At 29.6% G+C, this 21,852-nt stretch overlaps 1 protein-coding gene across 11 annotated transcripts in view; it reads left to right on the top strand.

The window, feature by feature from the left end:
• Helz (Helicase with zinc finger) overlaps positions 1 to 21,852 on the top strand; it is a 106,835-nt gene that overhangs the window by 56,001 nt on the left and 28,982 nt on the right. For all 11 annotated transcript variants that reach the window (XM_076474169.1, XM_076474160.1, XM_076474164.1 and 8 more), the window contains 5 exons: positions 503 to 627; positions 14,751 to 14,951; positions 17,103 to 17,362; positions 18,441 to 18,559; positions 19,737 to 20,030. In XM_076474169.1, the coding sequence (XP_076330284.1) occupies positions 503 to 627; positions 14,751 to 14,951; positions 17,103 to 17,362; positions 18,441 to 18,559; positions 19,737 to 20,030 (999 nt within the window). The remainder of the gene's footprint in view (positions 1 to 502; positions 628 to 14,750; positions 14,952 to 17,102; positions 17,363 to 18,440; positions 18,560 to 19,736; positions 20,031 to 21,852) is intronic.

The raw sequence follows: 21,852 nt of genomic DNA, 5'->3' as shown, positions 1-21,852 counted from the left end.
TACTACCTTTCTCGAAGCCTGGGAAGGATCCTAAGATTCCTTCAAACTACCATCCAGTTGCTTTGACGAGCTGTCCTTATAACTACCTTAGAGAGGATTATTAATGTCCGTCTTGTTATTGACTCGCCTAGTTCTCTACTGGCCCTGGAATCATTTCATGTTAGTTCTCACCCTATTCTTGCCGATATTCAAAACTGACTGGCTCATTTCTCTTTAACATCTACTTCTATCCAGTTCTTCTGAATACCAAGCCATGTTGCTATTTGCAGGAATGAGCTCTCTATTTCATAGTTTAATATCGTGTTTTGTTCAAGGTATGTACTGCTGTATTCAGATTTTCTATAATTTTTATATTTCACCCTCAATATTGTAGTTCAGATAAAGTTGCATATTGGCGTACTTAAAACTTTATTAAACTTGAGATTTCATATTTCAGATCTGGGTTTAGATCCATTTGCAAAACATTATATTCTAATGTTGCTGAAAACTTTGTTTTCACTAGGTTCAGTTCCAAATCAACAGATTACCACTGTGTGAACTCCATTATGCTGTGGACAAATTGAACCCAGTTCACTTGATTTTTCCTGATCTTAGTCTGAATCTTCAAATACCATGGAGTCCTAAAAAGTAAAGTTGTTTTGTTACTGTAAAAACTTATTAGAGCTATTCTAGTATATTTTTTTTTACAGTAATATAGCAAATTAAATAAGACCACAGTAAAACATCATCCCAGTGACTGAGTACATGCATCTAATATTTCAAATGTTCATATATTAGATAAGATTGTCATTACTTGTGCTTAAAAGTATTCCACTTATTAAATACAGCATTACATACACAAGTGTATTACACGATAGTAAATGTCTGTAACAAAACTTTCCGAAGTAGATAAATCATAGTTGATGTTATTGCAGATACTGTGCATCTAGAATTTAAATGTACGCATCACACTCTTAGATATCAAAACTATGATTTTGCACATGTTATGAGTTTGACTCTTTCAACACAGGCTCAGTCAATTTGACAGACCAAGTAACCTTTTTGTACTTATTCAAAGACTTTATAGAGTTGATACTAATTACTTTTAATATGGTGTGTATATCTTCATGCAATTTGGCGGTCTTTCAGTGACTAACCTTTCTCGTACAAAAATTGTATTTTTATCAAACTAAAAAAAAATTGTCCTTGAATACATTAAGTATTTGTTTCAAATAATCTTTGCCCAAAGTGATTTCTTGTTAAGATCAAAAATATTTTTTGTTCATCTCAAAAAATCACAGATTTCATTTGTACAGTCTCTAAAGCCTAATAAATAAATTTCAAATGTTTGTCTGCAGCAAAACTTTATATTTTATCTGTTATCTTCTCTACCCTGTCTCTATACAATATTGGTCAATTTGACCACCTTCATAACCACTAAAGAGAATTGAAATATTTTAAATTGCTCTCATTTTCTTTCTAGAATGACTTCAGATGTAACATAAAACTATATACTTTTTTCCTAAGTAGCTTTAAACTTGCAAGATTATACATCTAATTAAAATTAAATTTTATTGTTTTAATGTGCTTTTCATTACCCATTGAACCATATCTAATTACTATTCACACCATTATAAGTTGCATATCACATGGAGATGTGCAACTTATGTTACACCATTGTATCACCTTACCCATGAGCTACTCCAAGTAACTCACATGCGTGCCTTGTGAAATATTTTTTATTATATTATCATTTATTTCACCCAATCTAACCCTAACTAACCTAAAGAGATTCCAGTTTTTAAATTTTAGTTATATTTATGATAATAAATATAGAATAAACATGAAAAACAAAAAATGAAGTACTTATGCAAATGTATTTTTTCTTGCTGTCAACTGTTGATGACATTTAACCATACCTTTTTTTATACTGCTGGTTGTATTGCATTAAATAATTTTTATATATTTAGTAAGGTATCAAAGAACACAGAATAATAACACACAAAAAGCAGACAATTTCTTCTAATAATAATAGGTTTTCTGGCTTTCTAACTGTGAGATAAGAGCTGTTGAAAATTCATCCAAGCTAGCCATTGTGATTCCCATGGGAACCAAAGTTGTATTACAATTAAAATTGATGATTATGTGGTTATAACATTATACATTATTTGATAAATGAAAACCTTGGCTTTCTGTTGGTTATAGCTAATATATAACTAAATGTCATAGAGAACTGTTAGCAATTCCTAAAAGTGAGGATGTGGCAGGTGTGTGTGTGGCAGAAGGAGTCTGATTCCATATTTGATAGCTCTGTAAGCAAACAAAATTGAAGGGAATAAGAATTATAGTTTGTCTTGAGCAATATCAATTTTATAGTGAGTAATTTATGTTTAATTTCATAGTTACTGGAGGGTGTTGGATAAAATATAGAACATACCTGGAGAAATTTTTTCACATGGGTTATATTGGTGGAAAACTCTGGATTTTTTAAAATATTGCTCTATAGAATTAAGAACTTTAAACTTTTGTACAATTAAAATATAGCTTATAGCCAAGATTTTATCCTGTACTAGTACTAATTGGTATGATATAAATAAATAGTAGTTTAATAAAATTTTGAATGTAAGACTTTAAAAACTGTCATGTGCAGTAATGGATATCAATGAAGATAATGATAAACAAATTTTTGTTTAAAAAATATAATTGATAAATATAATTTCATTTTAAACAAAGATATAAGTTGTTGGTAACACACCTAACTTGTTAATATAGTCTGTATACTACTGTATGTTTTGTTGATTTAAGACTGTTTATTGTGATATGTTCGATGTGTTTAAAAACCTTCAACATATTCATCAGTAAAATAACAAAACCCACTGGACATGGGAATCCATAGGAAGACAAAAATAGACATACATTACTCTTCAGTCCAGAAAATGAAAATAAAAATAATATGACAAAAATAATTCAGTTTAGGTACTCATTATTTGAATTAGTTAATTCATCGTTAAAATAGTTTCTTTCCTCTATGACTCTCATTTACTGTAGTGATAAATCAAGTAATTAGTTGGATATAACTGTCAATCTTGACAAAACTAAAATAATTACATGTTTTTTAATGTAAGCTTATTGAAAATCAGTGGTATCTATGTATCACTTGTTTTTTCCAAACATTAATAAGTACTCCTTACAGTCAAGCCTTAATGCTACAGGAGCTGTTTTTAACTCGATCACTACTAGCTACTGACTTCCTGCATAGCTAATGCAAGTCTTGCTATATATCATTCCAACAGCAAAACTAGTTGATGAAGTTGTTTGAATCTTCGTAAAAAACTTTCATAAATAAATAGTGTTTAAAAAACATAAATTCATCAAAAGTAACAGGTTTTATTTTCTTGCTTTATTATCTTTAATATCTTAGAACATTACTTTATGAAATGGTATTCGTAAGATATAATTACAATATGTATATTTATTCTAGATTTGAAATTCTTACTTTTATGTTTTAGTATATTGTTTTAAAATCTCAACTTTTCATTCTCCATAAAATACAAATTTTGTCTATTTTTAATTTTTTAATAATCATATACTCTCCTTATGGTTCCAAGTAATATACAAGACAGAAAATAATATTTCTAAGTAAACCAAAACAATAAAAGAGTACATTTTTTAATTTTAAACTAGGACTTTGTTTATATATGTACATAAAAATATATTTTAATTTTGTTATAAATGTATTTTTATTTCTAGTTTGTGCTTCATTGCAGCCATACTTTTGTTTATTGTGCCAAGAAAACCATGAGGTTAGCAGCGTGAACATTGTATATTTGTCATAAATTCATGCCTGTTTGGGATCTCTCTCTTTTAGTCCAGCATGGGTGCATTTGAACATTACTGTAGATATGATAGTAAGAAAGGTTTTCAGTACTTTGAAACAAGTTTATTTTAACACCTGTCATTGCATGTTGTTTCACTATACAGACAAAACTTTAATTTCCATTGCTAATGAATGTATGTAATAGTTTACATACCTAATAGTTTGAATAACACCACCTGACTCAAGTTACATAATATAAAAGTTTAGCCTAAGTATACGAACACCATAAATTAGAAAGAAAATTATTTTACAGTACTTAAACAAAATTAGTCTAGGTCACACTCCTCTGTTATGGGCAAGTTTTAAATTGGAATTCAAAATTTAAGCTCTTCAGTCTATTGACATGCCAACAGTGAGAATATTACAGCTTCCACTCTATTATTGAGAGGAATATGTTTAGTCTTTTTTCACAATCAACATATAGGTTTTACTGTTGTCACTTGTATACTAAGTTTTATTACATGCATAAAAGGCTTTTACAAGTATAAAAACTATTTACCTAGAGAATCCATGCACAGCACTTGGTAAGTTGTTTGCTAGAATCGTCACTGAAATTGTGAAATTGGAGCACTCCAAATTTCATATAAGGTAAGGTGTGTTTTTTCATGCATAATACTTATAGGTATTGCTAAGTATCTTTTACAAAACAAGATTTCTTTATTGAAACTAGATACACACATATCACCATCATACATGGTGTGGTACCTTTCAGTAATGCAATGCCACAAATCTTTACAATTTTATACATAAACTGTTTGTATTTTATTAGCCATATATTCTCCTTACACAAAATAATTTCTTGTATTTATATTTAATCTCCTAAATATCAAGAATACAAAGATGGAAGTATCTTTCAACACCTATTTAGATATCGCACAAAGTAACGTGTGCTTTTTTTGTATTACATGTACTTAGTAAATTTCCATGCTGTTTATCTTATTGAAGTTAAATATGTAAATCAGGTTCGTTAGTTGTAAATCATATAAATTAGTTTTTACTCTATTTTGTGATTTTGTTCATGTCTGCACACATACAAACAAAATGTACATTTGTTAAATGTATTTGTAAAGTTAAAGCTCAATAATTCAAATGCATATGTATCATGTTTTCACTATGTCAACTGAATATTAATATCATATTAATTTTTCTCAGATGGAAGATATTTCATTGCTTAGGAAAAAGAAAAATCTTTCTTTAGACAAAGTGCTGAAATTGTTTTTTGTTTCTTCCTTTGAAAAAGAGTGGTCTTTCTGAATTATAAGAAGTCACAACAGATAATGGAGAAAAGCACAAACCAGCATTGTTAGAATCACTCTTGTTTCAGGAGCCTGACTTACCTTCAAGTGAAGAAGTCTCTCCATATGACCACCAAAAATCTAAGGTTACTGATCTTCCCACAACCAGCACAACATTAGTTTCCAAAATTCTAGAGGCAAGAAGACACAAGAAAAGTCCCTGGCCTGTAATGTAAAACAGAAATGTGAAATTCTCAAAGATGAACAGTCCAGATTATTGGGGGACTTCATCTGAGGAGAGTTCATTTCCAGTCAAAAAAGCAGGTGTCAGACTCCTTGATTTTTTTTTTTTTTCAAAATTCTTTTTACTGTCAGCACTGTCACAAAGATTGCTAAAGAAACAAAACAGATTTGCACACCAGCAAGAGAACATTTAAACAACGATGTCAGGATGAAAAGGAGACTGCTGAAATATGATGTTACTCCTGAAGAAATTTTAGCATTTATTGGTGTAACTATCTCTGTGGGCATAACTCACCATCTATTACAGATTACTGGTCTGCAATTCCTTCACTTCATATTTCCTAGTTTTCTTCAATATTTTCCAGAGAAAAAATGCATAACTATTGCTTGCTTCTTTTATTTCAACGACTATACTAATAACCTACCTAAAATTTATGCTATGTATGGTAAACTCTTCAAAGTCAAACCTGTGCTTGATCATCTACTAACAGCTTTTCCAGCTCACTCTAACCCTTCTAGGAAACTTTTTATTAATGACCAAATGTTAGAAAAAAAGCAGAATTTCTTTTAAGTAATATCTACCTAGCAAACATACCAAGTGGAGAATCAAATTTTGGGTTCTGACAGAAGCTGTGACCAGATACTGTATATTTTAGAATACATTCTGGTAAAGAGGGATGTGTCCCTTCCAAGAGCTCAGCTAACACAGTTGTAATAACCCTGATGGAAAGGTACCTTGGGAGTGAACAGACTTTTTGTTGATAGCTTCTACACCTCTCCAACTCTGTTTAATAAGTTGCTTTTACTTGGCACTTATTCTTGTGGCATTTTTATGAACGACGGGGTCCACTTCCCAGACATGCTTCCAGATAAGTTAAAAAGGGAAAGTTGCAGTTTTTCAATTATGGTTCATTGACTGCTGTGAAGTGGACTGATAAAAGAGATATTTATGCTTTTTCTGCAGTGCATAATGCTACACTAAAGGAATGACAAGAAGACAGGGTGATATGATTAACAAGCCACAGCTAATCTTAGATTACAGCAAGTATATGGGAGGGGTTAACCTTAATTATCAATGTCTTAGCCATTATTCCACTGCACATAAAACTGCCAAATTATATAAGAAGCTTTTCTTTAGACTTGTTGACATGTCCTGTCAGTTGTTAATTATTTTCAAGTAAGGTAACTAGAATTAGCAAGTACAATCAGAAGGACTTCCATTTACAATTATTGGAATATCTCGTGAAACCTATAATTGAAAGTAATGGAGCGCCTTTTTGTTTGTCGAGTATCTTCTGACAGATCCATAGGAATGTTCATGCCTGTGTAAGGCACTTTGAAGACTCTTCAAAGGAGTTAACTTTTCTTTCTATCAAAGCTAGTCAATATGTTATGATTAGAAAGAAAAGTAAAACTTCTTTTATTTCCTACTTCTTTGACTATTGTAACATCTAAAATTTATTTAATAGAGGTTTGGTGCTTGTAACACCTTTTTAAATTTTACATCATTGCTTAACATTTGCATTTAGTTATTTCTTTCTTGTTTCAAATGTAATTCTCTTTGTTAATTAGTGTCCTGAAACTTGTTGCACTTATCAGCCATAGAAAAGTGAAAATATTTCAACAAAACTTGCAAGAGCACACACATTTTTCTCTATATTGAATTGTATTTATTATATATTACTGTGCTCAGTTTATTATTTTTATGATATTTTGTGTTTTAGTTTATTCTCAAGAATTATGTAAAAAATTTTCAATATTTTACTGAATAACATACAATTCAAATTATTCATCTTCAATTTACTTTTTGATATGAGTGTTTAGCTTAATTCTACATTATATAAGCATGTATAATATCTTTAGTATGCATATTCACAAGTAGTAAACAAATGTACAATTTGTATGTTCTTAATATTTAAACTGATGTCGTTACAATATCTGTGTAGTTTTACTACAGTTACTTTTGCATCTAAGTGTAATTTACATACAACTGTACATATACTTCTCAGTGCATAACATACACCAGTATGATATTGTTTATCCATATATTGATGCTCCTTTCATACATATGTTAACTTGATTTATATTTTTGGTATATACTTTTATAACTGTTTGCAAAATATTAGAATAAACTTTTTATATATCAGTTACTCTGTTTTAATTATAAAACAATAACAACAACAATATAAATGTGGGTTTTATCACAAAGTAAAGTTAGTAAGAAGGAAAAAATATAAAAATATTATGATAAGCCTAAAACTACTGAAATGGTACTAGTAGTATGTACAAATCATACAATGATATTGTTCTGAATACTAAATCATATTTTTATTATGAACTAAATGTAAAATTACACTAAACTATTGAACTTAAAACTGCTAATTTAAATGCAAAAGAACATAAAAACCACAAACTTTTTCAGCTCAAAGTGCTAAGCCTAATCTGTGTTAAGACCATATACTCACCACTCAGTAGATCTTAACCCTAACATTCCTGGATCAACTTCTTTTCTAAAAACATATCTATTTTGAATTAATTTAACAATATATTGATTAATACAAATAGGTATACAATATAACATGATTTAGGTTACTGTAAAAAAATAATAAAAGTAACATACATCCCATCCAGTTTTTCCAGAATTAAATTTTCTAAGGCTTATCAGAAAAAAAGTACTATTTATTACTACTAACAACCTCTATATAAAATGGCAGTTACTATAATAAGCATCACACATATTCATATTGTAAAATCCAGAGGAAAGTGTTTCATTGGATATATTGTTTATCATCCTGTGATTTGTTAAATGTGGAATACAGCAATTGGAATAACGACATACTGAAATTTACATGTTTAACTAGGATTGGCTAAGCATTTTACAGCAGAAACGTAACATGCTCAGATACTGTTTTAAAAATAAAACAGACCAGAAAAAGGTGTAGATACTAGTCATAGATAGCAGAACCAGCACTGAAGTGTCAGGAAAAAATTAAGTTTTAAATGTTGAAAAAAGAGTTTTTTTTCATAGAAGGTGTTTGTTTATAGTCTCAAACATATTTTGGGATATATTTATTATTATTTTTCAAACTTTGTAAATAATGCAGTTTGTTACAAATAACTGAATGTTATGTTGTTGTTTACAAAAATAAAATTGAAATTCAATAAAAGCTAAGTTCTCTGTACTTTTTTCAATTCTCAAAAATTTGATTTAGCCTTCAGAATAACACAAAAGAGCCTCAGGAGGAAGAATTTAAAGAGAATTCAGAAGCTAGTAATAAAGACTTGCAAGTTTGATGATGATTGATTTTTTTCACTTAAGTAACAATATTTTACTTTCATGACAAGATAAAATGGCCCCAGTAGGTAAGAGGTTAATCAAGAGGGTTTCTTAAAACAGTATTGTCAATGTATTGTAGCTTTTGTTGAGCAAGTTGGTATAAAAATTATCTTGTGCATGTACACACACAAACACATATAGCTATCTTCATTTATTAATCATGTTTTGATGCCAAATTTATTTATATACACTGATAATAAAGTAGCTTACTTAATATAAATCTATAAAATTTCATGACATCCTCGCTTTGACCTACCTATAGCAAGATGGTAAATATTTGTCTCAAGATATCTGGTATGGGTGTTAAAACTTTTATTAAAGTAGGAAACAATGTTTCAACCTTCTTAAGTCCTCTTTAGGTTAACAAAGGAAAGATAATAAGAAGGAAAATGTATAAAAATATTATGATAATCCTAAAACTATTAAAGTGGTAGTAGTAGTATGTACAAATCATACAATGTTATCATTCTAAATACTAAATCATATTTCAGGTTAACCTAAAGTTGAGCTAAAAGGTCGAAATGTTCTTTCCTTTATTTTAGTAAAAGTTTTAACTCCCATACTAACTGTCTTCAGATACATTTTTACTTCAAGTGGGTTTCTCATCATCATGAAGATGGTTAATACATAATTCAACATTGAAAGTTTATTTGCATAGAAAATATGCATCAAGGAAGAATACTACTGAAACTACCATATGTCTTCACAATTACTGTTATTCAGTCTTCCATTCTTACAACAAAAGATTTTGTCTAACTATCTGAAGGTTATTCTACATATGAATGTATTCACCAAGTACTTGTTTTATATCCAAGAAATAGTTGATATAGGTTTAATTAATTTCTGTTTATTTGTTAGATTCAGTTTACACAGTTATATTCAAAATTTAATTAAATTACTTTATTGTAGATGTATGCAAATAAATGTGGCATCAAAATGTGGTCAATAAATCAACTTTTATTATCATATAAGTTTTATGTTGTTCAATTTTGAAAGGAAATGTTAAAAAAGAAAATCCTCAATCTCCACTTACTATAAAAATCTTGATATTTGTTCTCTAGGTACTTCTATAATTTATTTACCATCTCCTCTGAAGTATATAATTTAATGTAAGTTACTTATTATAATGTATGCATATTATTAAGTTAGTCTGATATTTATAGCTCTTAACATTGTGTGTATGGACTCGCAAACTAGAATATCAGACCCATTTGCCATGCCTACCTGTAATATCCTGTCTCACAAATGTACGTTATTTTTTTCTAGTAATTTATAATGAATATAAAAACAAAGTTTCAATCTATTAAATGATATATAATACTATATTGGTTTCAGCATAGAGTACTGTTAGTTTTAAAAATTGTTTCTGTTTTAAAAATTATGTTGTGGTGTTCAGATTGAGCAGTAAAGAAAAATAGTCTAAGCCTCTCTTATCCTAATTAGAAAGCCAGTCAAATTATAATACTTATAGGACATTGTTTCTGTGTCTAACACATTATTATGTGTTATTTGATGAATCATTTAAGTAAATAAAAATGATTTACTGTACTAGTGCCATCATTATAAAAAAGGCTTAAATTTCTTTAACAGTTAACAGCAAAAAACAAGAGTTCAAATTAAGTATTGTATTTTCTGTTTTTCATGTGTATTTTTATTTGCAGTTATAAATGTAACTAAAATGTAAAAATTGGAAACTTGTTAAGTTAGATTTGATAATTTAAAATAATGATAATACAAATTCTTTGCAAGATATGCTTCAAGTAGCTCTTGCATTATGTCATTCAATATGGTAATTTGAGTTACACACTTGCCAAGTGATTTACATTTTGTGTGATGAAAGTACAGTGGTACCTCGGTTTTCGAACTTAATCCGTTCCAGAAGGCTGTTTGAAAACTGAATCAATTTTTCCCATAAGAAATACTGTAAATTAAATTAATCTGTTACAGATCTCCAAAAATTATGCATTATGAAGCATTTTAAGTAAAAATATTACTTATTTATACCTGTATAATAATACTTACATACATAAAGTCAACCACAAAAAAGCTATAAACACAATAAAAAAACAATAAATGAAAATTTAACTGCACTTTACCTGTGCTGAGGAGAGCTGATGGCATAAGTGAAAGGTGGTGAGGAACATGGAGAGTAGAAGGGTTATTATTGTTTGGAAGGAGAGTCACCTTCCATAAAAATGTCAAGTAACTCTCCTTCTGGGGTTCTTTCTCTTTTCTGTCTCTTTGCACTGCTACAACCTGCTTGAGACTCACTGGACCAATTTTTCACTAAAAACTTTTCTGATGAGGTTTGTTTCTGCCTGGCACCCTCCCCATATCTCACCACACTATGTATGCTACTTCTCTTCCTAAATTTTTCAAACCATGCCCTACTAGCCTTAAAGACATCACTTGTATCAGCACTCGTTCCAGAGATGTTTTTCAGGAGGTCTGCAGGCAACTGCTTTGCTTTCTCACAAATGATGGTCTCGGAAATGCTATCACCAGCTAACTGTTTTTTGTTTACCCAAATCAACAACAGTTTTTCTACCTCTTCCTTTGTTTGTGATCTTTGTTTCGTAAGCACTGTCACTCTTTTTGCAACATTAGCTTTTTTGATGACCTATTTATTTTTCAGTATGGTGCAGACTGTAGACTTCGTCAAACCAAACTGTGTAGAAAGGTCAGACACGCGAACACCACTCTCATACTTTGCTATGAGATCTTTTTTCACCTCTATTGCAGCTCTAACAACTTTTCTTTTTGGTTTGCTGCTTTCATTATCCTTCTTTGACCCCATGGTGGCTTATTTAATCAGAATATTTAGAAAAAAAAGAAAGAAAAACAAGGATGTTCACAGCAGCTTTTAGCAGGGGTGTTGACCAAGCAACAGGTGTGGGTAAAATGTTTTGGGCAAGATTGGCATGGGCCGAAAATGGTCGAAGGGTCATTCGGGTTATTTTGGGGGTTCGGGTCACGACAGCTTGGTTTGGGAACCAAATTTATATTTGACAACCGAGACATTTTTTTCTCAAACAATATGTTCAAAAACTGAATTGTTCAAGAAAAGAGTCATTCAACAACTGAGGTACCATTGTACATAGTTAGATGTGGTTTATACAGCAATCCTCCAATGGCACAGCAATATGTTTGTGAACTCACACCACTAGAAACTGGGATTCACTGCCCATGGTGTGTGGAGCATAGATAGTCCATGAAGTACCTTTGTACCTGATTTGAAACAAACAATCATAGGGCAATAAAACAATATAGTTAGGGTAGTGAAAATACCAGATAAAATATAAAGTTTTACTGAAAAAAGTTTCATAATTACTTAAAAGGTTTTATAAGTTAAGCAAATTAACTTGAAAATTTTGTGATGAAGAAAATCATTTTGTACTCTGAATAGTCAACTCTGATTCGTGGACAAACCGTTGGTAAAAATTCTTAATTAAAACATCAAATGTTTTGTGTACAAAAGACTTATAATGCTTAATGAAATCTTACCAAATGTCATGAAAATACACAACCCATTAAAAGTTATAGAATGAAAACTGATTGTTATTTTGTGGTTACAAGGTTAGCCACATTGACCAACCCAATATGGAAAGAGTTAATGAACATTCAACAGATATCAATCATAAATGATATGATTACTTTTGTAATAATGATCTTTTATTATATTTTTAAATTGCATTTCAAAAGTAGATTTCATTGATATTGCAATGAACAAGCTTTGAGCTATCATCTGCCAAGCTAATAACACAGATGGTATTAATAAATAGTATTTAATATACTCTACCTTTGTTAATACTAGTGCCATCTCTGTGGAAAATATAATAATCAGTTCTAAGACGAAGAAGATGAAGAGTACTTAAGCTAGGACCATCTTTTTAATTTATGTTCGTATTAGTGCATATTTCTTACATTTTAAATACTAAAGCACTTGCATATTTCATAACATTCATTTGCTATGAACAAAATAATAGTATGGAATTTAACCTATTTTTATCCTTTAGCAAATATATATTTTCTTCTGTAGAATTTTAGAAGAAAGTCTTGTTTATGAGGTTTGAAGAGATAAGATTATTTATATACAGAATTCCATTTATAGATATATCTGTTTGGATCCACTTGCAATTTTTTGTTTCAAAAGTACATTTAGAAAAAACTTAATAGTTCAAATATACCCAATTTTGTTATTCTACATATTAAACATTTATTTATTATTTCTGTTTATAAGATATTCACACATAAAAATGAAACAGGATAGTGTATATCCCCCCTATATTTCCTTATACAAGGCACAGATTTAAACAAGGTAGATGATGTTCAATAATTAAAAATAATTAGTTTAATTACTGATGTTATAGTATAATAAAGTGAAACCAAATTCCAAAATGTTGAATAACTAATGATCAATTTCATAACAGGCCAGATGTTAAAGTAAGTTTGGATTAAAAACTGTTTTAGGCATTGCAACTTAAATATGATAAATAAATTCACTCATGTTATGTAGTGAAAGGTTATGAACAAAACAGCTGCTTTACTTATAGAATTTTAAAGTTCAAGTGTAATAAATTATGTCAGATACTGTTAAATAAAAAAATTATTTTCTGCCAAATGCCATGAAAAATCATTTAGTCCAGTTGGCAGAGCCAAAGATAAAAAACAAGAAGTTCAATCAGGTACTTTACCGAAAACCTTTTTAACAAGAAGGTAGTGTACCAAAACCATTTCCAGTGAGTTGTATTTATTAGAACACAAGCTCATGATCTAAATATATATTATTGTGTGGAAAAGACCAGTTCACATACTTTTGCCAAAGGTTAGAAACAGAAAGATTGATCAGGTACTGTAAGTAAAGGTAATTAAATAAATTAGCTCAAATGCTATAATCATAATACATGAGCAAGAATGTAGTTTAGTACTGAAATGAAAAATTGTGAACAGGTTTATTTTAGTATTGTTTGAAAATAATTATAGTATAAAATCAAGACTTGAATATAAGTAGTTAAATTAGCCAAATCTCTTGCTTATTTAAACCTGATAATCTTGAGCAAACATTCTTGGTAAAAGTAAAACATAATTCAGTCAGTATTGTTGTAGATCAAGGATAAAAAATTAGTGTACATGCAGTAATCAGAGCTTATGATTAAAATCCCAATTCAGTTATTGTATTTAAATGTTAGTAAATTGCAATGTTGAAGATGATTTCGTCTTTAAATTTAATTTTAAGAAACTATAAGCCAGTAATACTTGAAGAAGAATATTCATGCACTGTAGCTATAGAATCAACTGTATATCAAGAAGTATTATTATAATATGGTCAGGCAAAGTGATGAACAGTTACACTGTTGTGAATCAAAGGCTTAATGCATTGTTTTTTTAAAAAAACAGGTTATTTTAATATATATAAGTAAACAGTCAAATTTTAAAAATGATTAAAAGTCATATTCAGTTGAAAATTTTTAAAGAATGCATATATTTAAAAAATTTATGCATAGAAATTTGTAAATGTAAAGTTTGGAAACCAATATGAAGAGACCCTAGTAGCTCTGTTGTAACTCTGAAGGTTTATAATATTAAAAACTGGGCTTCACAACCCTTGGTGAGCACAATATAAATAGCTACTTCTGTAATTGTGTGTTTAAAAACAAACAATTTAACAATATAAATTCCAAAATAAGTAGATTATTTTGATATAAAGTAGTTTAATATTTTTTAGTTACAAAAATTTCCACTTTTTTCCGATAAACTCGTTATGGATTTCATTAGTCTAGATCCTTTCTTAAAATATTGAAAAAAGTTGAAATTGGCAAGTTTCATCCACTGCTTTAGCGCTTGGTCAGATTGTTCATTTTTCTGCTCAAACATTCAAACCATATTAAATCAACAATTAAGATTTCCTAAAGATAAAGTAAACAATTTGCTATAAAGGTCAGAAGAAAGAAAAAGTGCAGAAAATTCTAATGTCATTTTCAGATTAATTTGTGATTAAATAATTTTAACAGTTTTTGACATATACATGTTTGTAAAGTAAGCAAGGTATTTGATGAAAGGAAAAATTTGTTGTTTTCAGACAGTGGAAAAGACATGCTAAACTGAATCCCAAACAAAAAGAAGCTGTTATTGCTATTACAACACCAATAGATATATGCTTACCTCCAATTCTTATCACTGGGCCATTTGGAACAGGAAAGACCTACACTTTAGTTCAGGCAATTAAGGAGATACTTAATCAGTCCAATACTCGTGTGTTAGTGTGTACACACTCTAACAGGTTAGTAAAGCACCACATACATGTGTAATTTTTTTACTCACAAAATTTTGGAAGGTTTAGTCTTAAATGTTTATAAATCAAAAGTAAAACTTCTATAAAACTTGCATTTTATACAGTATTAGGATCTGATGCATTTGCTGGTGTACAGTTATTTTTATTCTAACCAATCAGTTAGTAATAGAGCTCTACTTAAGATGAGTTGTGAAAGTTACTGAAAACATCATTGGTCTTCAATGTTTCCATACAAAGGATTTTGGTGCTTTCAAGATTGTTGCAGTGCATAATAACTTGCATTAATGAATGTCATCTTTCTGTCTTGTGAGCCAGTAGTACTGTCTGATACAGAATTTTATGTAGATACTTGATTTTCCTTAAGGTGTGTTTAAACAGCAGTATAATGTAGTAAGTCAAAGAAATGGTTAAAATCGGTGTAATGGAAAAATAACAAAGGATTTTAATGTTGGCAATTTAATTGTTTTACTCTTAAAATGATATTACTTTTTGTATTTTTGAAATTTTTCACACATTAATTGTACTTGCTCTTTGTATTAATTAATAAAATCTAGTACTAATCTTGTCTGAGGTCAACTAGAAAAGTTTAATATATATTTATGTATTGCATCTAACAGATTGTGTTATAATCCTGTTTTTGTTTTATATAGAGGGCTTAGACTATTGTTGTATTACTGTCAAGAAAGTATTTTTGCTTAAGTATTATATAAGGTAATGTGTTAATCTCATGTAAATATACAGCATTTTTTCCTTTATATTAAACAGTGCCTATTATTAAAATATGTAATTGTTTAATACACAAAATATTTCATCTTAACAGTGCTTTATGATGTTTAATTTTTGTTTCAGATATGGTACATTACCTCCTCTTATGTAAATAGCTATCTTGTTCATTACTGCCCTCTATATGCAAAATATATTTTTTACACATACCACAAGCCTTCTATCTCCCCACTGTTGGAATTGATTGATTCCAATGAATCTCTCATGCAAAAATCATGCATCAACCACTCACTAGTTACTGTGTGATACACTCTCATGATGGATGTGACTCCTTCCATTCAATTCTCATTTTACAGTACTCATGTTCAGAAGTTTTTTACTTTTAATGTTCTTCATGTGAATTCTTATTTTAATAGTTTAATTTCCAAAGTGGGATTTCTTTATTATTATTTTTTTATACATTGAAGAAATCTCTAAATTTAAATTAATTTCCCAATCTTTATTTTCTTTTCTATCACTTGCATATTTTACATCAAACATCTTTTGTTTGACTTACATATATCTATAGTAAATTCTGAGGTTCATGTTCCAACTTCAAGTGTTATCCCTCTGGCACTATTTTCGTGGGTCCAGGGTTTTATCCTGATCAACCCACTTTTCTTAATCATGCAGATTTCCTTTCTTGACTTTTTGATCTGGGGTCTTCTGTCTCTTTGGTCTCAGGTGTTCCTGTCCCATATCTTTTGTTATTCTCAATTCCATAGATATTTATCTCTCCTACACTTCACCTGTGGATGGGTTTCTTCCAGATTTGTAATCCACTGTACCAGGCTGCCCTTCCAGATGGGGATATTAATGTGGTCCTACACTGTCTCATTTTGCTTATGTTTGAACCACTCTTCTAGTGCTCCTTGTTTGTTCTTCTGTTGTGTTTTTCTTCTTTCTCCTATTTACCTATGGACATCAGTGTTTCATATACGTTTTATCCTTCTACAGTTCTTCTCCTTTCTCTAGATAGTTTTTCCTTTATAACACTATAGCAGCTCATGAGGGTAACTCCACCATTTAGATGTTTGACCTTCCTTTTGTTTCACACCTTTAACATCATCCAAATAAATTTTTTCGTCCTGTACATGTTTTTCTCTTTTTATAATGCTGTGTTGTCTGTTCCCACCTTTTTCTCCCTTGATAACCATCATGAGAGTATGTTGCACTATTATTGGTGGAGGGTTGATGCAGGATCATTTGCATGAGAGACATGATGGAATCAGTCACTTCCAATGGATGGGAGACAGAATTCTTGTGGCATGTGTAAAAATTGTTTATGTATATAGAGGCCAGCACTAAACAAGAATAGCTAAAGGTAAGTACTTAATGGAATTACAATTTCAGTGTAGAAAATTTATAACTTTTCAGTGCTGCAGACATCTATATTCGAGAATATCTTCACCCATATGTGGAAATGGGATACTCTGAAGCCAGACCTTTGCGAGTCTACTACCGCCATAGGTGGATAGCAACTGTTCATCCTATAGTTTTAGAATATTGCTTATTGACTAAGGATTGTAAGGCCCAAAAGTTTGTCATGCCATCGATTGAAGATATTATGAAACATAGAGTCGTAGTTACAACAGTGGGAACTTGTCGTTATTTAGTACATCTGGGGCTTGATAAAGGTAAGTTACTGCTAGAGTTAAATGACGTTTTTATCAATCCTCTGGAAAAACTTAAAGTATTGTTAATATTTGATATTTTTGCTCTGTGTAATAATATCAGTTTTAAAAATCAAGTTTATGTTATTATTTTTAATATCATGTAGTTAAAAAAGACAAGGTATGACTAATTGAGTATATATATATAAAGTTTAGGTGTATCCAGAAATTTGTTTTATTATTATTATCTAAAGCATTTTGAAGTGGAAAACATTGCTTAACTATATCTATGAATTAAAATTTACAAAAGGAATTGTATTTATAACCAAGTTCTAAACTCAGTGAGAATCCAGCTATATTATGTATTGTTTATCCAATACTAACTGGTAATTATTGATTCACACTGTTTTACACTTTCTAAAGGAACATAGGTAATGATAACATTGTTTACTCTAGAATTATGATTTTGTTTTTTTAGTTGCTACTACTTATTAATAGTACTTATAAAAAGCATATACCCCATATATATATACATGTGAAATTTGTTGGCACTATAGTTTTGCTTTTTGAGTTGTCATGTAATGAAAAGAACAAGAAATTCAAACTTTTTGTTATGATTTTACAGACATCTCTAGAACTTCTAGCTCAGTCATTACACAAGTATTGTTATAAAAGGAAACAATGTATATTATTTTAAAGTTCTAATAACCAATTGGGGAGATATGTAAAATACCATTTTACTGAGAAATCTGAAATATCCTACATAGGCCTAATAAATGGTATTTTAAGTTGGAATGTATCTAGCATTAAGGTATGTCTCATTTAATTACATCTAGGATTTGACAAACATAAGTTTCATCTTTTATTACATAATACCTTAAGAATTCAGTTTAATACACTGTGACTTGATATTAGTATTTCATTCAGAAGATTTGAGAGGCACCTACTTTTCTTTTTTAGATCCAGTTAAGATAAATTTGTCAGTTGTGTAAAAACAGTGTTACTGATATTTTTTGTGTATATTATATTTGTTTGTAATCTAAAAACTACCAATGGATGTCTTTTCAGTAGTATAATTATGTATACTTCTATTCACTTTCAGGGTATTTCACTCATATATTGATAGATGAAGCTGCACAAGCTATTGAATGTGCTGCCATTACTCCATTAGCTTTAGCTAATGAACAAACTCGTATTGTCTTGGCTGGGGATCATATGCAGGTAGGTACCTTATTGCCGTGCTGAAACTGTGACATCTTACTGCGATCAAACCAAAAATTGATTGTTAAAACCAAAGTAGCCAAGTGTACAATACAATGCATTCTTATCACTACAATCATCTTGTCCTTTAACTACTCTGTTTTGTTAAATTATATTCATTTTTTTTATGTTTATCACAAAACTAAATAAAATGGCTTTTATATTCACTGTTAAATACAAGCTTTAAGGCATATTCACTGAAATATTGTGTTTGTAATTAAGATATTCTGTATGCTAGTATTCAAAAGTTAATGATAAATTTATTTTATATGTATTTTATGTTGTGTTATGTATATGAGTTCAGTGTGGATTTGGTGTTCTGGCATTTCAGCATATAGGATGTATGTCTTTCTTTAGTCATGGTAGATATGTGATTGTCATATGTATCTTGCTGAGTTCATGAGACATTTTATTTAAGGTTTTGAGTTTCTGAAAAATGCATTGTCACTCAGCATGTGTGTTTTGTTTGTTGCACAAGTCTGCTGAATACATCTGTTATCAATTAAACCTAAAAGATAATTACATTATACCTGCTGTTTAATTTATTTCAGTTTTGAGTATTATGGCATTTTTACTGCATCCAGGATAACATATATTATTACCATCTGTGTTATGGTTTGTAAATATTGAGTACAATGTCCCTCATTGTAGATCCATGATTACAATTAATAACTTTGGTTCAGAAATTTCAGATCATTTTTAATACAGTGACTTGAGAATGTCTACTATGTGGTCTGCTTCTGTTACAGTTCTGGATTTGTGCTTGCTGACCTCATGCCATTTAAACTTTGATGTTTATTTCACCTCAGTAACATTGTCAGACATAAAGAAATGACTGAACTATCCTAATTCAAATATCCTAGCAGTTTTGATAGTTGTCATTATCTTGTTACATTTATGTGATTTCTGATTAAAGTCAGTAGTTTAAGGTGAATAACTGATTTCAATATTTTGCAAGATTCTTAAAATTTTTAAATATCGGTTCCATTGCAGTATTAGTAAGTGTTTGCTTACCTTGTATATTCTGCACTTTTAATATTTTTCTGTATTACTTACTTGCTTATTCAATATTCATAATGCTAGGCAACTTATTAGACTACAGCTTTCTTGTTGTATTAATTATTTTTTTTTATTTCAGCTTAACCCTGAAGTATATTCAAAGTTTGCAGAAGAAAGAAATCTCCAGTGGTCATTACTTGAACGTTTGTTTGACTTGTACCCTTCATCCTGTCCTTGTAAAATTCTTCTTTGTGAAAACTATCGTTCACATTCTGCCATCATTGATTATACATCTGAGCTTTTTTACAACAAAAAATTAGTGGCCAGTGGTCAACCATCAGCTCATCCTGTGTTCTTTCCACTGACATTCTTTACTGCAAGAGGTGAAGATACTCAGGACATCAACTGTACAAGCTTTTACAATAATGCTGAGGTAATACTGTTTTCAAATATTCTACATGAATATTTGATTGTAAGGCTCAGTTATATAAAATAAATTTCTTTTTTAAAATTTTGCAACAAATAGTTTCACAAATATTCAAGAAATTGCAATTTAATACATTTTTTCTTTTAACCTGTCAGTACTTTAATTAGGTGTATTAGATTTGAATTAAACACCTGTGTAAAATATTTAATATCTTAAAACTAAAAACTGAACTGTTAATGTTTTTCATTAATACTTAATTATGCCCATGATATTAAAAAGCCATTAAACTGAACTCTTAGGAAGTTAGTCTTTCTTTTGGGAGTGACTGAGTTATAAGAGAAAAAAAGAAAGAAAACATATTTTATCATGAAATCTTTTTGTAGCATAACAGAGAACAGTGAACTTGTTACTGAATGACTAACTCTTAAATAGGGCTCAGTCATTATGACCAACCTTGTGACCACTATACAACCATGAAACATTGCACATTATAACTTAGGATGTAACAGCTATATCTTTACAAAATGTAGTAGACTTTTATCAAATACTACAGTTGTGTTTTAAAGATGTTTTTAAGAAAGTATTCAAACTGAACGTTAGGCAACATGAATGAAAGGTGATTTTCATACTCCCACTAAAAATAACTTTTCCACAGTACAGTTTCATATTTTATTAGCTTAATGTCTCCAACTTCTTAAACTAGTATCATAAATTATTTTGTTCTTTATCTTTTATTTTCTACATCCTAAAATTTAACTGCAGCAAAATCATCTGGAACAAATTTTGAAAAATATGAAATAGAAATAAAAAAAATACCTTTTTTTTTCTAGAAGGACTGCAGGGTGTATCAAACAGTTACTGTGATTTATCTTATGAGCTTAAGACCTCTTAACTTTTCTTAACTGCTTTCTTTTAAATTTATTCTTTTTCTCTTTGAACCATGTCTAACTACCTTGACAAGCAGTAAATCACCAGGTGAAATAGCAAGTAACCAAATGGATCAGATTATATCATGTGCGTCTAAGCTGCTTGCCATGTTCCTCATGAGTTACATGAGGTGTATAGCAATAACTTTTTTTATTTATTTTATTTTTCCTTAAGTTTTTTTACATAATCTAGTAGGTTTTTAATTTTTACATAATTGATTACTTTTGTTGAAAAACATACTTAGAACTTGCCTAGATGTAAATGACCAAGTTTGTAACAATATTGTTAATGTAAAGTTTCTCCCAATGACATCAGCCCAAAATGAAATTTTTTTAATTATAATCATTAGAAGGCATGTTGTCTTCTTTTATCATACATATGAATATTTCATATTTTAGTGTGCTTGTGTACAAGAGAAGACTAAACATCAACAAGCTCTTGATTTTTAAAGTGTATTTTGTCTGTGATGGGCTAACATTCATTAACTGTAAAGACAAAAAAAAACATTACCTGTTATCTTTATGAAAAAACTCCTGATGACCCTTCATAGAACTCTTGCTTTATACTAAACCAGGTTGTCAAGTTAGAAAAATTGTGAATTGAACTGGAAAAACTCTTGGGTTCCACCAAACCAGGTTGACAAGCTGGCAAAAACTTTAAATTAATCTCGAAAGATCATGGCAGGATTATAGTTTTATCTAGAGCTTATTTCTCATAAGAAAATTCAATATTTTAGCAATTGTAGGACAGTATCGCAAGACAAAAATATTTTTTAACCTCTTTATTATTATTTCTTTGGTGAAGAAGGTCTTATGGTAAATCTTAAACTGACAGAGTTTCTCTACCAAGCAAGACCCACACCATTATAGAATTAATTCTGACAAGATATCTTACTTTTATT

This window comes from Tachypleus tridentatus, chromosome 13 (assembly GCF_004210375.1).
Source record: "Tachypleus tridentatus isolate NWPU-2018 chromosome 13, ASM421037v1, whole genome shotgun sequence".
Lineage (NCBI taxonomy): Eukaryota > Metazoa > Arthropoda > Merostomata > Xiphosura > Limulidae > Tachypleus > Tachypleus tridentatus.
This window is presented reverse-complemented; position numbering and strand designations above follow the sequence as displayed.